This window comes from Bos taurus, chromosome 12 (assembly GCF_002263795.3).
Source record: "Bos taurus isolate L1 Dominette 01449 registration number 42190680 breed Hereford chromosome 12, ARS-UCD2.0, whole genome shotgun sequence".
Classification (NCBI taxonomy): domain Eukaryota; kingdom Metazoa; phylum Chordata; class Mammalia; order Artiodactyla; family Bovidae; genus Bos; species Bos taurus.
In genome coordinates, this window is record NC_037339.1 from 84933344 (window position 1) to 84952156 (window position 18813).

General features: G+C 49.4%; 1 protein-coding gene across 1 annotated transcript in view; it reads right to left on the reverse strand.

The window, feature by feature from the left end:
* COL4A1 (collagen type IV alpha 1 chain) overlaps nucleotides 1-18813 on the reverse strand; it is a 131861-nt gene that overhangs the window by 69427 nt on the left and 43621 nt on the right. Inside the window, exon 2 of the mRNA NM_001166511.3 lies at nucleotides 7952-8011. Within this exon, the coding sequence (NP_001159983.2) occupies nucleotides 7952-8011 (60 nt within the window). The remainder of the gene's footprint in view (nucleotides 1-7951; nucleotides 8012-18813) is intronic.

Here is an 18813-nt window from a genome sequence, read left to right on the forward strand (position 1 = left end):
TTATGATTAAAATCTATCTCCAGTGTAACAGGTCTCAGAAGCAGAGGGCGAAGGGGCAGACTTTATGTAATGGAGAGAAACAGGACAGATGAGGTGGATGCTGGGGGAGGTGTGGCTCATGGTCCCCTCCGTGGTGCCCAAGAGGGACATTCCAGCGACATCCACGCCCAGGGAGATGTGTGCGTGAAGGATAAAAGAAAACCACTAAGCATGGATCTGCTCTTAATGGCTTCCCCACGGCATATGGTTGATACTTCACTCTTGATTCAGGCATAGTTTTTTAAAATCCACCCCCCCCCTTTTTTTTAACAAAGAACTATCAAGAAGACAAAAGTAGGTAAATGTGGAAACCCACACTGATTCTCACGATGACTCTGCCAGATGATGATTCATGTCCAGTATGTGGAAATAGGAAATAGGAGACATCTGGAAAAAATCTTGGACTGCAAGACACCAGGGAAAACATGGAAAAGGAAAGAGTCTGCATTAACCCATCTACCCAGCACACAGGAAGAGAAGTGAGCCATCAGAGCCCGGGGCGGACACCTTGACCCCAAGGCGATTAAAGTGGGCACTTAGGGTGTTGAAATCCATTTTGTGGCAGAAATAAAGCGATTGTGCTCATACGTTCCCCTTTAAAAATACCTCGAATAAGGTAAGTTGACTCGGGGAGGAGAAGAGCTTGGACACTGCTTGTAACTACATGGGTGTCAGGAAAAGCCGTTAACAGAAAAAGCCTACAGAGGCGCTTGCGACGTAAGGAGGGTTAGTAACAGGAGAGTTGGTTCCCCTAATGAGTCTGGAGATGGATGATAAAATCACGGTGTTGACTAGAAACTGGACGGCTGTTCCAGACAGACCTCCCAAGTGAGAACGTCTCATTTTTCCTCCACCAAGACCATCCAAAAGCTACAAACGGGCTTCCCAACGATGGTGCTGTGATTCCGCAAACGTCTGACATCTCTCTGATTCAGGTGCTGGGAGAGCTGCTGTCTTGATAGCACGGTCCTTCTCTGTGAACTGACAAGTGCTCAGCTTGCCTGCGTCTTCAGGTTTGAGAATCCAGCCCCCAAATGCACCAGTGAGCAAGCTCATCGCCATATTTACCCCAACTTCAAAATTCAGCTACTGCTAAGATGATGTACATACATGACATTTTAAATGTCCCAAGTGATTTTTAGGTACCGTACCTTTCCCTTGATCCTTTCAGCAAGACTGGGAAATTGTAGGTCGAACGTCATTTCCCTTTTTCTCAGGAGAATCTGGTCAAATGACTTGGTGGAACACACACGAGAACCTAGGCTCTTAGCCTACCAAGCATCCTTTCGTAACGGCTGCTCCTTGATTTGGGAAACAGAGCGGTCTGTAATCAAGTGAGTTTGGAAAACCGCAAGGGATAAGCCACCCCTGAAGGTTCCAAAGCTGTAACGAAGGGTTCTGAGATGTCCTGGGCTGCAGCTCGTGCCCCAGGCTTATCTGTCCCCCTAGTGACGGCGGAGGACCCCTTCGTATTCCATTCCAGAGGCCACAGCAAGAGCGTCCTCCAGGTGGACTGAGGACCACGTCTGGGGGAAGGCTGAACTGGCCGCCACTGCCCTTTGGGAAATGCTCAAAGCATCTATAAAAACAGAGGTTTCCAACCAGTCTCACAAACAACACAAGTAATTACAAATACACTAAACAAACCTTAATTTTATTAAGTAAACCTCCTATGTTACAGTGAGTTGTGCCCTTTTGGCATTTATACTTCACGTCTTAGAAGCAAGAAAATGAAATTTCTTTTTAATCTAATATACTAGATTTTGAAATCCTCACTAATTCAAATGTGGTATGGTGCCTCCCACAGAGTTAGTGCTTAATTAATAAATTAGTGTTTTTATTAATAATTCATTGAGCCCAGATCAGTTAATTTACCCAAAGTTCCAAAGAGTTTACACAAAAATATTCATTTTTATTTACTTAAGTAAAAAATAAAATATCTGGGAAGAAACATGATGCCTTTAATATTTGGAACAGTGGTTAAATTTCATTTATGGGAAAGAAATTTTCTATGTTCTAATAAAAATTAATAGAAAGATAAGCTTATTTTTCAATAATCTTTGAGGTCTCAAATCTATGCTACAGAGATACTAAGAATAATAAGAAATGAAAAGAGAATAACCAATTGATATACAAAGCATAATATACAAAGCACTGTCTTCAATTCCCATGTATAAAGTAAAAGAAAGATTGATGAAAGGTACATAATAAAATTAAAAAAAGACCCTTAATGATATAGAAAAAAAAAAGAAAATAAAGATACATATAAATTGAAGACTAATGAATTCTCAAAAAATGGCAATGAAATATAGTCCTTGTCTCAGAAAGGGAATTTACCAAAGATTTAATGACAACTAGGAAAGTCTCCTATGTTTGCGATCTTGGGGTAAGAACGATCCTTTATATTAAATGTTAACATTGGCTCCTAACGCCTTTTTGGAAAAGGCGATGGCGACCTGTGGCAGTGAGCAAGAACCCTGGGGCGGGCTGCCACGTCCCCCTCCAGGGTACCTTCCCGACCCAGGGATCAAACCCATGGCCCCGGCACTGGCAGGCGGATTCTTCACCACTGAGTTACCAGGGAAGCCCTGAGGTACAGTTAGATTTACAGAATTCTTTACACATACTTTCTCTTATTCAGTGTGTCCTGGAGGAAAAGACACTCAGGATACTTGCTCTGTGTCTCCAAGAGTAACCTTCGAGAAAGGCCTGCCGACTGATTCATCCCTGGTCTACGGCAAGGAGCTGGCAGGGAGGAAAGGCAAGATGCACCTTCCCAGGTGCAGGCAGGGCTGACCATCGGGGCCACGACCCCCATCTCTGTGTCCAGAACGCATGAGAACTAGGGCCAGATTCGCCTCTTGGGAGACCAAGGCGTCATGCCCGGCTTGTAACAAAGATGACTCCTTGTAAACCAGAGTGACGAATTTCCTAGAGGGCAAAGAATATGCCAGGATTTCCTGCAGGAAGGGGCCAGGGAGGCCCCATCCTCACCATGTAGGGACAATGGCATCTCCTGACTCAGGGTTAAGAGGCTCACTTTGCTGCCCTCGCCTCTAGGTTTTATTCTGAATGCTGTGTGGAACAGACACCCCCCCGAAGGTGATGTGATCCTGGTTTCTCGGGCTGGACTGCACCTAACCTGCCTCAGATTGGGGTGGGGCTCAGACTTGGGCAGACAAGGTGGCTCCCTGTGGTTATTTGTCTATGAACAGGACCCGGGAGATCTGCCCACGGCCCCAAATCACCAGGTCCATTTCTCTGTGGTCCTCAGCAGTCTGCCTCATCACCACCCATTTACAGAGAGGCTTCAGAAGGTCTGCTTTCCTTGGCAGGTGGCCAGTGGAGCAGCATACAGACCACGGACCCAGTCTTAGAGCAACAGGATCGTGGTCAAGACTCCAGAATATTCTGAACCACGAGGTCCTCTTGTTGGGTCCTCGCAGGTCAGGATCGTCTTACCTTGAAGAATGGAAACTGATTCATGCTCTGATTAGCACTTGAATCCTATCGCCCGCATCCTACTCCCTAGAAGAGACTAGGCTAGCTCAGGGGCTTTCCGTTCAGGCTGAGTTTGCACAAAGGTCCATCTAGTCAAGGCTATGGTTTTCCCGGTAGTCAGGTATGGATGTGAGAGTTGGACTGTGAAGAAAGCTGAGCTCTGAAGAATTGATGCTTTTGAACTGTGGTGTTGGAGAAGACTCTTGAGAGTCCCCTGGACAGCAAGGAGATCCAACCAGTCCATCCTCAAGGAAATCAGTCCTGACTATTCAGAAGGACTGATGCTGAAGCTGAAGCTCCAATACTCTGGCCACCTGATGAGAAGAACTGACTCATTGGAAAAGACCCTGATGCTGGGAAAGATTGAAGGTGGGAGGAGAAGGGGACAACAGAGGATGAGATGGTTGGATGGTATCACCGACTCAATGGACATGAGTTTGAGCAAGCTCCTGGAGTTGGTGATGGACAGGGAGGCCTGGCATGCTGCAGTCCATGGGGTCGCAAAGAGTCAGACACGACTGAGCGATTGAACCGAACTGGGCTCCCTCCCCACGTTGCTGGCGAGGACCTGGGTACCAGCAGGTTAAAGTGTCCTGAGAAGCTGTGAGATGACCACCCTGTTCTCATCACTCCTCAGAAATATGACACTTCTGCCTAATTAAGACTCTCTGTGCTCCCCAAGACTGTGGCCTGGGGAAGTCCCTGTCAATGTCCCTCTATTAGGAGCCATCCATCCTTTGCCAAGGTCATGTTCATCAGCAGGCCATGGGGGCTACTTTCTCTGATCAGTGCAGTTCCACTCTGCACGTGACTTGAGGCAGACGCATGACAGAGGACCCTGCTCATGTCCCGGTGAGTCTGGAGCATCAGTGAGGCCACAACACGCCTGAATCCTGCTTCATCCAGGAAGTCGTCCCTTTATTCACGGTCCTAGGCTGCTGGGATCACTCCCTTCTCAGGACAACGAGAGTATTTGCTTTCTCTGCTGTTTCTCCTGCAATGTGATCACTTACTCTTAAATTGTTATTCATTTCACATGTTTATCTCCCACCTCTCTAGTTAACTTGAGGCTTCCAGTTTGGGACTCCGCAGGATAGGATGATAGCTTTACATAAATGTTGGCTCCTCTGGCTAAAACATTTGTAAGACTTCTTGTGCAAACTCTGTTCTTTTTGCAAAATAGAAATAGTTAATTTCCAAGACCAAGGGAGTCACTCCTGGGACAATGTTGCCTCTTCCAATACCTCGAATAGTTGAGAAAATCAGGTTATGGAGCAAAAGAAGAGCTTAACTTTTGGCTTGTACTGAGGAGGCAAGCATTCAAAACCCTAATCAGTTTAAGGAGATAAAATTCCCACACTGCGGAGGCCTCTGGAAAGACACAAAGTCACCGTGTACTAACCCAGATTAATTACCCAGAGAAAACATCTGGGCGCCGGGAAAACAAACAAGTCAGCAAAGACTGAAATCTGTGACAAGCTCATGAATCTAAGCGCCAAGGTCGGAACAAGCTCCCTAGCACTACACTGATACCTGTGAGATTAGAAAACAGTGACCTAAGGCATCAATATCTGTTGATGAAATCTGGAGGATACCAGACATTCTGTCAAGGAATCTCATCTCCATGGAACTCAGGACTTTGCCAAAAGAGATTTTGGTGATTTACACTGGACACATTCCAATTTCCATTGGTGGATTCTCAATAACCAATACGTTCAAGAGTCCCTCAAGGGGGCATGTCTCCGAAACAATGAGCTGACGCTCCGTCCCATTTAGGTCACGTTTACTCCCCCCGATAATGTGACGTTTTTCATCCTATTTTCAAAAACACCTCCAAAGTCCTTTAACTTGTAGACACTGGAGAACAGCAACACAACCCCTATGAGAACTGAAAACACGCGTTGGTAGCTCAAAAGCAGGTCTGTGGGTTGAAGCGCTCGAGGCAAATTCTGTGATGCTCAAGCCTTTGTTCATTTTGCATTTACACCCGGTCCGCACATATAGGCGCGTCTGAGAACAGCGGTGGGAGATGAGGAAGACCAATTTCTCTTGCTGACGTGCCAGCCAAGAATACATTTCTTTGTTATCTGACCTTCGGATGAGAGAAATGGAACCAGATCTGAAGGTCCGGCTCAGGCAGGCTCTGGGTGTTTCCCATCGTTAAACTGATTATTTTAACATCACGTCCGAGACAATAAGTGGAAGTTTAAAATTTCCTCTTTCAGTGGGAGGAAGGCCCTCTTCCCGGCTCATGCTATGTGAACCATGGGACCTGAAATATTTATACTCAAGGGGAGAAAAGACAGAGCTCCGCTTTCTGTTTAAAGGATATAATCCTAAATCAGTTAGCTGTTCCCCTAAATCTCAAGAGGCCGTCTGAATCCATTCAATCCTTACAGCCTTTTAAAACACAAATTCAGGATGGTTTAACCCACTGCTTGCCAGTATTTTATTTAAACAGACTTTATTGAATCATAATAATAAGGTATAAAACCCAAAGTGGATGGTGGAGGAGCCTGTTGAAGGAGCATGCGCAGACCAGGAAGGATCATGGCGACCCTGTGACCTTCCCACCTTGACCTTGCCATGCCCGAGTGGAAGGCAGGCCTACGGAGTGTGTTCCTGGGCCCAGAGACACACAGACCGGGCCTCCACTGATGCACTGGCCAAAGCAAAGGCTTCCACGTGCTCGGGTTTGAAAAGAAACACCCACAGCCCCTTTCCTCATTGGGGTGGGTGTCAGACACCCCGAGACGTGACCTGCCTTCTCTGAAGGTGCTTTCACCAGCTCTGAACTGACGAGGGCCAGGCCCCTGTCAAGTCAGGAAGAAGTCGGCCAAACATATTTGGAAAGCTGCACCTGGATGAATCTACTTCCTCATATATAATGAATATAAAGACTCTACTTCCTCATATTAAGGGGGAGATCTGGGGCTAAAAGTAAAATGAATCAGACTAGAAAAGTAAGACCGGAATAGTGTCTGAAAAGCACCAGAGCCTGAGTGAATGCCGCCAGGGGGTGCAGTCGATGGTGGAGAATGAGACCAAGAAAGCGGGTGGAAAAGACGCGTTTTCTTTATAAGCAAGAAACACCAACTCTCCCTCCCCTCCCCCAATTCTGATGCTCTAAGTTACAAGAAAACCATAGTGATGTTGATAAGTCTCCAGTTCCTATTTGTTGAAAGTTCCACTTTGTATAGTTTGAAGGATTTCTTTGTTAGTTCAGCATGCTTACAATTCAAGTTAGACACACACACAAAAAGAGTCTTTGTGACACGAACATCTTGCCGTTACTCTCGAGGATGCAATCTGGAACTAGCTAGAGACACTTCCTGAGTAAGAAAACAGCGCGAGAAGAGGGATTACAGACGATAAAGCGGGTGCCGAGTGTGGATGCTGGAGGACAGGAAAATGCTTCCACAGACTTCACTGATTCAAAGCCTGTCCAGGTGATAGCGGTGGCACCAACCGTCTACAGACTTTAAAAAGGGTGATGTTGGTACGTCAGCAAACAGCTGAAAAGAAACGGAACAATTTTCTGCAAAGTAGAACCTGCTGGATTTCAGAAGTGTGAGTCTGTGATTCAGGGAGCCCTGGCAGACCAGAAGGGATGGCTTGCCTGAACAATACCCCCAGCTCCCAGAAAGTGGGAAGAGGACCAGGGGTCTCCGCCTCCCTTCCACGTGGCCCCAGCTGCTGTGGCCCAGCGGCCAGGTTTTCCCATGACCCCACCCCGTTTCCATGGTGACCCCACACAGAGCCAGGATATTGCCCTGTCCTGGGGTGAAAACCCTCTCTCCAAACAACTGAAATGCACAGACCCAACCTGCCTTCAGGAGAAAATTATCTTCATACAGATCTGCGATTCTTCAAGTGAGAGAGAGGGCAGAGTACTGCTTAGAAAAAAAAATTATAATTGTACATTTGGGAAATGATAAATAGTTACTGTTTCTGTAAATAAATCTAGACAAGTATGTTACGAATGTAAAACTGTTTAAAAATTCTTATTTGAATAAAAGGCTCTCAAGTTCAAGAGAAACTTTTGTTTTTTGTTTTTTTTTCAGGAAAAAAAAAGCTAAGTTTAGTCTTCGTGCACTAATTCCAAAGAATGCGATTGACTCAACGGATTTTCTGCCAATACACTTGTTCCTTCTAGAGTCAAAAAAGGAAAGAAACCAAATCGCTTTTTTAGCGTGAACTGCCACCAATAATTACCAGCTTTGGGGAGGAGCAGACAGGATGCCTCAAAAATATTGTTGAGCCTGGTTTTGTTTGATTTGTATTGCTCTGGGGAAATGCCTGACGTGGTAAAAAGCTTCAGCATGACTTGCTGGTTATTCGGTTGCTCTAAAGTAATGACTTCCACAGCGATGGCGACCTGAGGGATCGCCGCCCTCGGAGGGCTACTCACCTTTTGTCCCTTCACGCCATGGCAGTCACATTTCCCGCAGCCAGAGCCGGCACACCCACCCTGGAAGGAAGAGAAAACAGCTTTAAACAGAAGAACAGGAGGTCCAGGTTTCAACTGAAATGCTTTTGGCATCTTCGCTATTTATGGGAAAAGCCCTACCCAGTACCACCAGCCCCATCTTAACACACACACTCTGTGGCCTCGTCCTAGGGGGACAAGTCCTTCTGCACTTGCTCAGAAGTCCATCTCTGGCCCTGGCAGACAGAACAGCAAGCCCCGAGTGGAACACATCACAGCACCACTCAGTCCAAAGAGGGAGTGCTGTCACTGACACTCTGAGACGCGGACTCGCTCCACTTCCTGAGGTCCAGCAGGAACCACCGCTACTTGCAAAGGCCCTCCTGGTGCAGGACTTTCAGTGCTGAGACCACAGGAAACTGGCGGTGGGGAGGGTCCATGCTTTGCCCCTCACATCCCCAGGACACAATGACACGCAAAACATGCAAAAAGGAAACAAACAGGCCCAAAGCCTGAATAACAAAATGTTAATTCAGTTCAATCAGGACGTTTCAACAGAAGAACACTCCACAACCAAATGCCCCTGTGATTCACTTCTAACGTTTAAATTAAAGTCAAAATGCACGACAAAGAATTCAAGTGGGTGAGACGAGCTGGAGAAGAAGGGAACCAGTGTGTTCAAATGCCCACCAAATGCAACAATCAACCAGCTGCCTCTTGTCTAACAAGACGCATATCACCGTTCCCACTTTACAGACGTGAACTCTGAGTCAGGAGATTTAATATAACACACGAGGACAAGGCTGAGATGAATTCAATTCAATTACCATCGTGGAAAACTGCCAACACATCGGAAGACAAACAGACGATGGTGCTCAATACATTTGCAATTTCTTTAGAAGAATCCAAATTCTAAGCCAGAATAGACATAGATATTGTGGACAGAATGGAAGAGGGTGTGATAGGTAGAATTTAGCTAACGAGCTTTACCAGCAACTCGATATTAAGCCTGAGATCCTGTGCACACCTAAACGCTGCTCCTGGCAATATGGCTTCTGGAAAATAAACCCATATTGTTAACAGCATTGTGATTGCATAAAGTCCGATTTTTAAAAACAATGTGCTCATCTTGGTTCCAATGCCTTGGAAATCTTCTTCATAAAACAACTACATCTGGAGATATTTACTTTACAAAATGAAATCTGAACAAGTGCCTCCAAGACAGTAAGCTGTTCTTAATTTTATATTCTGGAAATGGGGATGACTGACAACAGTCCCAACGGACCCCAGACACTGCAAGTCCATCCCCTCCCCGACTCGTCTTTCAGCAATTCTTCAGCACGCACTCTCATAACCTCCTACAGTGTAAATCAACCCATGCACACAGCGTTGCTTCAGAATCTGGGTTTGGGTGACCACTTACAGCTGTCCAAAGAGATGAGGCTAAAACCTGAAACCTGTGCTCCAGAAATTCATCCGAAATGCACAAACATTAAAGAACCAACAGACTGCAGAAAGAGCCTCCTCAACCATGCCCAACAAAGGGCTCACTGCTCCAACCCAGTGCCCATGACATGTGGACTACACACCTCTGTTGTGACATGCTGATGCTGAAGCCTCAGTACTCTGGCCACATGATGCGAGAGCCATCTCACTGGAAAAGACCCTGATGCTGGGAAAGATTGAGGGCAGGAGGAGAAGGGGGCGACAGAGGATGAGATGGCTGGATGGCATCACCGACTCAATGGACAGGAGTCTGATCAAACCCTGGGAGCTAGTGGAGGACAGGGAAGCCTGGCCTGCTGCAGTCCACGGGTCCCAAAGGGTGGGACACGACCTAGTGACTGAACAGCACTGTGACATTTATCACGTGTGTCTCACAGTCCTTGGCGTGTGTGTCTCCAGGACCCCGAGAGTACTTGGAGGGCAGCCCCGGAGCGCCACACCCAGCCTGATACAGCCCGTATTTCACCTGCGACCATGTCGGCTGTAAAACCCACCACTGACTGAACCACGACACCCCGTCAACTGTTCGATCTGCGCCAACCCCAGAGGCATTTGAACACGAACACACAGGCACCTGAGAGCTGATGAGACAGAGCAGCAGGCGTCTGATCGCTGTTGTTTTGATGGTGGTGGCGGTGATGCTGGCGTCCATTGAATCAACCTCAAATAACAACCCTAGACGACAACCCAGCAACGCTGGTGTGTCAGCTCACGATGCAGGGACAGCACTGTGAGAAACCACTGTAAAAAGGAACTCGGCGGTGAGTGGGGGACCACTCCAGATGCCCAGACAGCCGGGGAGAGCGGAGGTTCTCAGGGGCCCCCCAGCACGGCGCGAAGCTGCTAGGTTAGCCCCCAGCCAGGTAAGCTCAACGGGTGAGGCAGCCCCGAGTCACCTGGGCTCCAGGTGGCTCCTCTCTGCGACGTCTCATCCCCACCATGTCCCTGCCTCTGAGCTGGGTTCAGAAACCCACACTTGCTCCTTGAACTCTGCTCAGTTACCCAGAAGGAGACCAGAAGGAGAAGCCAATCAGGTTAACACCCATGGACTTAGAACCTGTCCACCCACAGCCCAGGTTCACCGGGGTCGGTGGGTGGTGGGCAACAGCAGCCCAGGCGGGGTGGGTTTTCCTACCCACAGGTCGACAACAGCGTCTTCAAAACCAGACCTTAGTCACTCAAGTTGAAAATGGCCATTTGGTGATTCTGAGGTTTCCTCTTCTGAAAGGCTGATTAAAATCTCAGAAGCTTATCTTTATTCAATTTGAGGAAGGTTATAAAAGTGAGTTTCCTGGAACTGTTCCCTTAAGCTATCAGCAAATGCCTTAATTGTAGGGGACCCCAGATAAGAGGTTAGAGGGCCCCCATGGTGGATGCTGAGGTCAAGCTGTTTCTTGAGCTCTTGCTACAGAAACACACCCAGAAACACACCCGCAAATTTCCCTTGAACAACACTCCAGGTCATAACAACTACTGGATGAAATCAGAGACGAAAAAAGAACTAAAGTCTTATTATAGCCCTCTTACAGAAATAAAGGACCCTCACCCTGCTCCCACCAGCTTACATCAAGCAAAAAGAACATTTCTCAGTCCCAGACAAAAGATATTCATGTCTCCTTTATCTGCTTTATTCATGTAGGAAATTTTATTACCACTTCTGGCCCTAGAAGATAGTCCTGAAGCATTGATAATTCAAAGAACATCTAAACGATGGGCAACTTTTCAGAACAAAAGACATTTTTAGACCACGATTTTTGCTTCACAATCTGGGTGGCCTAGCATTTTATGCAAAATGGCTCTGTTTAAAAAAAAAACAAAAAAACCTAATTTTTAGAATAACAAACAAAAATCATGAGAGACACATGTACTTTGCTAAATAAAACCCACGTTGAAATATTGTTATTCTGGCCCACACAATGACTGATGCTGTATCTCACCCTGGCATGTAGAGTCATTTCAGCTGTGACTCGAGGATGCCTAGCTGAAAAGGGCATCAGTGACGCTCCGAGCGTCCCTTCAATCTGCCTGACTGTCTGATTTTGAAATAGCTCATTAAGTAAAAGCCTGCAGTAGTGCGAGTCTCAACCCTCCATCCTGAACCGCTGTTCAAAAGGGCGAACAAGAAAATGGCATGAGTTACTCAGAGTCACGATTTCACTGGGGACCTGACATGTGAAGCCCATGCCACAAGCTTCAGGACTTCCTGGGGAATCACATTCCGCATCTGGACCTCTCCACAGAACCAAGAGACGAGGCGGCCCCACTGGCTCCGGCAGCCATACCCCGGCCCCCCCACCCCTCCACCCCCCGCCGGCTCCAGCAGCTCCCTTGGCTGCACATCTGAGGGGGTGGACAAGGCCTGCTCATTCTTCCTGAGGTCCGAGCAGCTAGCTCCCTGCCCGTGTGTTTCGGCTTCTGGAACAGGAAGAACTTGTACTCTGTGACGCATTCCCACCCATCCCTCTTGCCTGGCCCCTCCCCGGGGTGCGAGGTCAAGTAAACCAGCCCCGAGTCCCCCGAGGAGGCCCATGCCTTCTCCCCGGGGAGACACACGCTGAACCTACAGGCCCGGCTGACCAGGCTGGTCAGGAAGACCGTCTGCCCCTGGAAACGGGGGACGTGGCTGAAGATCTCAAAGGTCGCAGCGCTGCGGGTCCTGGTCCATGTCTTACTGGGTTGGCCAAAAAGATGGCACGGGAAAACCCAAACGAGCTTTCTGCCCAGCCCTTAGAAGGAGCTCATCCGTGGCCCACAGCCACACGGGTCACTCAGACTACATGAGGGTAAGAGAAGCCGACAAAGTCCTCAGGCGCAAAAGAACCACCATTTGTACCCCTAAGCCTGTAGAAAAACTCAGAAACCAAGCCAACCTCGACAGCCAGCAGTTCACCACAAGAGCGTAACAAATTCCCTCCAAGTGGAAGCCGACCTGAATTAACATGATCTGAAAAAGAAGAAAAGGCTACACCAGCTCTCGATGAAGTCCGTCGGACACGCACACCATCGACGGAAGGGATCGAGCTTAAACGTCACAGGTAACACAACTGTGAAGGGATGCGAAAGGAACGGCGTCAGCGGAGCACTTTTATATTCTGGACGAGTCTCTCTACACTCTTCACGAGAGGACAGAACAGTGAATGGAATGTACATTTTCTTTCATGCCCCAATTAAGAGTTCCCAGAAAGTCAAACCATCAGAATTAATGCTATAAAGTATGCTAAGTTCTAAAAATTCCCAAAGATTTACGACACAGTCCGCGCGCCAGAGAAGGAAGACGGGTGACTGGGGTCAGAGACTTTCATTCAAAATAAACTCAATTTCCGCTCTTTCTCTGGCCTGCAGGCCGACCGAAAGCACTTCTCGACATCACAGAGAGTTCTAGGTGGGCATACAGGAAGGGGGAGGCTTGCTAGTTCCATTTAGAGAGACCTTTTACCTAAGCAAGGAAGCCAGCTGCTACACTACTGTGCGTGTGTGTGTGTGTGTGTGTGTGTGTGTGTATATGCGTGTGTGTGTGTGTATACGTGTCTGCATGGGGGAGAAAAACAGAGAATGCCCCATCAAGGTGATTTGTTAACCGTGACACGTATTCCACAGGGAAGCATGTCTGAGACGAGTTAACAGAGTGAAATCCTCGCCTTTCTGTGGCTCTCTCTCTGCTTCTCGTGGAGACCGCCCTGTGCCAACCCCACTGTAACCATTTTTATGGGTTTCGCATCCCGCCAAATAGGGACAAGTGGACCTCGGCCAAGTCTAAACAGCTTATCTTTCAAATTCCTTTTCACATTCTCTGCGCTGTGCAAAATGTCAGAATAGTTTTGTGGTGATGGGACGAGCCCCGTCTTCTTCCTGGTGGTAGCCCTCCTTTGGAGAATCTCGTGCATAATCATCTACTCCACTAAAGAAGCACGTAGAGACAGAGGAATGTACTTCAGGGCCACCAGGGCAGAAACTGAAAAGCAGGTACAGATCAAAAGTGGAGCTTCCAGACCCCGCCTCCAGGGGGAGCTGTCCAGCAGAACAACCCTTCTGCAACACGATTAGGTGGCGGCCCTAGGACAGCAAGGTCAAACCAGTCCATCCTAAGGGAAATCAGTCCTAAACATTCATCGGAAGGGCTGACACTGAAGCCCAAGCCCCCATGCTTGGGCCACCTGATGCGAAAAGCTGACTCATTAGGAAAGACCCTGATGCTGGGAAAGATTGAGGGCAGGAGGAGAAGGGGATGACAGAGGATGAGATGGCTGGATGGCATCACCGACTCAATGGACATGAGTTTGAGCAAGCTCCAGAAGCTGGTGATGGACAAGGAAGCCTGGCGTGCTGCAGTCCATGGGGCTGCAGAGTCAGACATGACTTAGTGACTGAACAACAACTGGAGCTGAGCATCACACGTGCACTTGTCCCCAGATTTCACTCCTGGCACCTGCCCCACACGTATGTGGGCAGATGTCATCAACAGCCACATCATACTTTATCATTACTGAGACTATTTCACAGCACTTGCCCTTACCACATGCCACTGAAGTTCAACCTTTTCAATTATATTATTTTTAACTCTGTTTCATTAGCCCCAAAATGTTAGTACGGCAGATAAAATATAACACCCTCCCCTCAAAGCGCCATGAGCTCACTCTTTTTGGAAACTAAAACATCATAAAGAAACAGAGAGTATATATGAGAGATTTTCATGTGTATGTCCTAGCTCGCACCCTGTTTGTAATTTTAACTAGAGTATGCTATTTCTGGCAATTCTTGTTTTCAGTGTCTGTGTACTGCCAAGAGGTTCTGCAAAATGGCTGTCAATGCCTCCACGGACCCCCAGCCCAGACAGGAGTGCCCTGAAAAAGCATCTTGAAACTTCTCCAACAGGAGGGGAGGGATGGACTAGGAGTTTGGGTTAGCAAATGCAAACTATTACACACAGAATGGATAAACAATGAAGTCCTTCTGTGTAGCACAGGGAACTATATTCGAAATCTTAAGTACCTATAATGGAAAAGAATATGAAAAAGAACACGTGTGTATGTATAGGCAGACAGATAGATGTATGGTTGAATCACTTTGCTATGTAGCAGAAATTAACACAGCACTGTAAATCAACCATTCCTCAACAGAATGGTTTTTAAGCCATGATTTAAAAACAGAACTTCAGTAGGAGCGCAGACACTGTATGACCTCCGGCTTTAAGATCTAGAACAAGTGATGCCATCGACCGCGAAAGTCAGGAGCCTGCTGGCTCGGGGGCTGCAGAGAGGTCCCCGGGTGCTGGGACATTCTCTGCTCAACCAGGCGGAGCAGTGCACGTGGAAAACTTCAGTGAGCCGCGAACTTCCAGCATCTGCACTTTGCTGTGCTTTAATTAAGTCTTCCTTGAAGGCATGCTCAAGAATGGTCACTGCAACACTCTACACAGTAGGGAGAACTGGAAACAGCAGAATAAAACATGGTGGTCTGGATCCATGGGATGAAATCCTCACCCACTGAGGTTGGGGGGCTATGACGCGGATGGGTCTCGAAGACTCAGTACCGAGCGACTGGGAAGCAGGAACAAACAAACAACAAACAAAACCAGCTGAGAGACTCTGATGATATAAAGTTCAAACCTGAACAAGCGAAGTTGCGGGGTGCTCATCCTTGGGGCTACAGGCAACGAGAAGGGGACTCAAGGGGCTTCTGGAAATGTCCTGGCTTGACCTGGTTTCTGACCAAGGACCCTAAGAGTCACTGAGCTAGGCCTTTGCAAATTCACACGCTTCTTCAATAAAACCCACCCCGCCCCCCAAAATGCGTGCATAGGATTTAAGAATTCGTGACAGCATAACCGGGAGGAACCACAGGGCAGGCCACACGGTACTCTGCAGTGGCCTCCATGGGAAAAGTCTTCAGAGTGGACATACGCAGAACTGACTCACTGCGCTGTACTCCTGAAACGAACAAAACCCACTCCACGCCAATTAAAAAAGAACCAAATCCTATGGTGCAAAATTACATATAATAAACATTAAAAAAAACAAATAAAATATTAACAGGTGTGAAGGAATTCCACCAAAGTAAAAGACAAGGAAACCCCATTATTGAAGCTACTATTATGTAGTGTTCTCTAAATTTTCCAACCAAAAAAGTCATTTATGAAAACAAGGCAATCTAAAAACAAGACAGAATGCAAACCCTAGGCCAAACGCCGAAGCACAGTAACAATTTTAAACGTCTACCTTTGCACAGCATTTTTGAATCTGCAGAAGTACGCTGGGAACTGTGGACAGAAGGGTGACGGATGTCCAAGGAGCCCACAGCCCACGCGCCTTCATCTGCATTTGCTCTACGGTGATTCTATCCTCAGCGTTTTATTTGATAAATGTAAGATAAATGTGATTCCAAAGATGTGAAAATAACTTTTCCTCATTAATACAACAGAAAAGAATTTAGCTCAGTAAAATAACATTTCTGAAAAGAATTTAGCTCAGTAAAATAACATTTCTGTTCTAATCATGGAAAACATGGAAACAGAATATCCCCACTACTTTGAGACTCACAAAACACTTCTGCTCGAATGGGAAAACAACTCCAAGTGTTGATGTGTTCTTGGCAAAAAAAAAAAAATGAGCATGAAACATCTGAGGAACAAACTGAACTGTGATCCGCGACATCTCTCGCAGTCAGGCTAAGAACCGAGCTGCACAGTCTTGGGGGGCAGGGGGGCTCCCCGCAAGCTTCACGAGCACCCTCGGGTGTGTGCTTGGCTCCGACCTCCGTCATGAGACGGCAGGCTGGCTCTCCTGTTTCCCTCGTCGGACCACGTGGGTTGACTCATCTTCCCTTCCCCTCATCCCCTTTCCCCTCGTCCCCTCGTCTCCTCCTCCCACGTCCTCGCCCAGGGAGGGGGGTGAACTGAGGGTGTCGGGGCAACCCCACATGTCTCCCAGAGGTCGCTGGGGGGCCCCACGCACAGACGGGATGATGACTAGGTGCCCCGTGACCGCGGCTCAGATGACCACGACCGTGTCCACTGGGACCCGTGGGTGGAAAGGCCGCCTGGAGATGGGAACTGGGGGTGGAGGTGGAGCCCCTGGTGCTTGCTGACTCACTGGCCTGAAGGACGAAGCCGAGGAGTCCTTGGCCAGAATGTTCTCCCAGAATCACTGACTGTCCGGAATGAGCAAGGGTCCGGAGAGGACATCCCCGCCTTCTGAAGGGACCTCCCGTTAGGAGGCTTCTGAGTCTCAGCGACTCTCCCCAGGTAGCCGGACACCTTTCTCACCTGCCTGTCCCACCACCCAAGGAGATCCACCCAGTCCATCCTAGAGGAGATCAGTCCTGGTTATTCACTGGAAGGACTGATGCTGAAGCTGAAACTCCAATACTTTGGCTACCTGATGCAAAGAACTGACTCACTGGAAAAGATCCTGATGCTAGGAAAGATTGAAGGCAGGAGGAGAAGGGGACGACAGAGGATGAGATGGTTGGATGGCATCACGACTCAATGGACATGGGTTTGGGTGGACTTCGGGAGTTGGTGATAGACAGGGGGGCCTGGCGTGCTGCGGTCCATGGGGTCGCAAAGAGACATGACTGAGAGACTGAACTGAACTGAACTGCCCCCCCACCCGGAATGACCATGGCCCCCGCACTGTCCTTCCTGCCCGAGTCCCTGGCCACCGTGTCCACGACGCTCCCGTGAGAGCCACAGACCGCCCCCTGCGGCCTGTGAGGAGCAGCGCGCCCCCACCTCCTGCACCGTCCTGCCGCCCCGTGGGCCACCTTTCCTCCCGCCCCACCCACTCTGGCTCTCTGACTTCAGCCCCTCAGTCACTTGTTTCTGCTCTAGGTCTGTCCCCAGCGGGGCTGGGGGACTGGGTGGGGGTTGGGGAGAGGCCTTCGCGCATCCACACCACATCAGAGCCGCCCGGTGCCCCCTCTGATCGGACCTGCCAGGAGGCTTCCGCTGCACTGCACGCCTGGGGCAGGGCGGGTGGCCCTGCGGCCCGCGACGCTGACAAGGCTGAGTTGAGTATCTCAGTGAGCGGGAGGCCAAAGTGAGAAACTGCATCTGAGGCCCCTCAAGAGACAGAGCAGAGACTCGCAGACACACAGGGAGGGTCCCCAAGGCCGGTCCAGGGATGCGGGGACCCCAGAGCAGGAGGGAGGGAGGCGGAGGGGGCTGGCCTGGCCAGGGGAGGCGGACATGTGGGGAGGGGGCCTTGCTGCCCAGAAAGAGGCAAAGGGGGTCGGCCCAGCAGGAGGGCACGGGGCACCGGGGTCGGGGCACCGAGGGGAGGGGCAGGCCAGTGGGCACCCGAGAAGGGAAGCGGCCGGGGCGCTGTGTCCCCCTGGGAAGGCGGGGGGCTGGCGACCTGTGGGGAGCAGCCCTGGTGTGAGGCGAGGAGACAGAGTAAGACACCAGGTCCCGGGCACTCCAGTTCTGAGGCTTAGGGTAAAACGTGTGCCGTCTCCAAGTTTAACACTCAGTGTAAAAGCACCTGTTTAGGCAGAAGTGCTGCGCGCTTTCTGCCAGCCCATCGGCAGCCCGAAATGCACTGGGAGTGGGACACACGCAGCGCAGTGCTACGGCCGGCAGGGTTTCCAAGGGCTGGAGAAGAAAGGAGAGCAGGAAGGAGAGGACGGGGCTGGAAGGGAGGAGAGAGGCAGGGAGGCGGGTGCCGCAGCCCCCAGGCGCCTGAGGTCCGGCGCTTGGTTCGGCGGGGTGGGGGGACTTATCAGTTGCCCTTGGCCCACTCTCCCTGGAGTCTTGCTCTCGGCAGGCCTGTGAATCCCACACTCACAGTTGCTTTTAACATCCTGTCTCTGTCTTAGCAACACCGTGTCAACACAGTCTCTCACAAACAGTGACGCCGAGATGCCACGAGTCTGCAGGAGTCTTGGAGCAAAGGACAGATGCGCCCCCCTCCCGCGGCCTCGGAGAATGGCTCCAGGACCTTTCCTGCATTGTAGCTTCAGAAAAATCCCTCATGGGGCGAAAATGCGCATCGAAAGAATGCTTAGGGCGCTTCTGAGGCCCGTCCTTCTGGGACCCGGGAAACGTGCTCAGCTTTACCGCACACAGGACAGTAAGTGAGAAACCTAACAGCCAGGTCCAAGGGCGCCCGGTCCGTTCACTGACAGCCATCCCGGAGCCACGCGGAGTGGCCTTCCCTGCCTCGTTAGAGCGTCTTTAACAAGACGCCTTGAAGGCCCTGCTCGCGCTGGGAAAGCCCCAGGTAACTAGCAGTAAGCCATGAAGACGGCTTTCGGCTGGGGAGGAAAAAGTGCGGTCAGTTTCCTGTTGATCCCACTGGTCCCACCTCCCGATCCTTTCAGGACCCGACCGTCTGTAACAC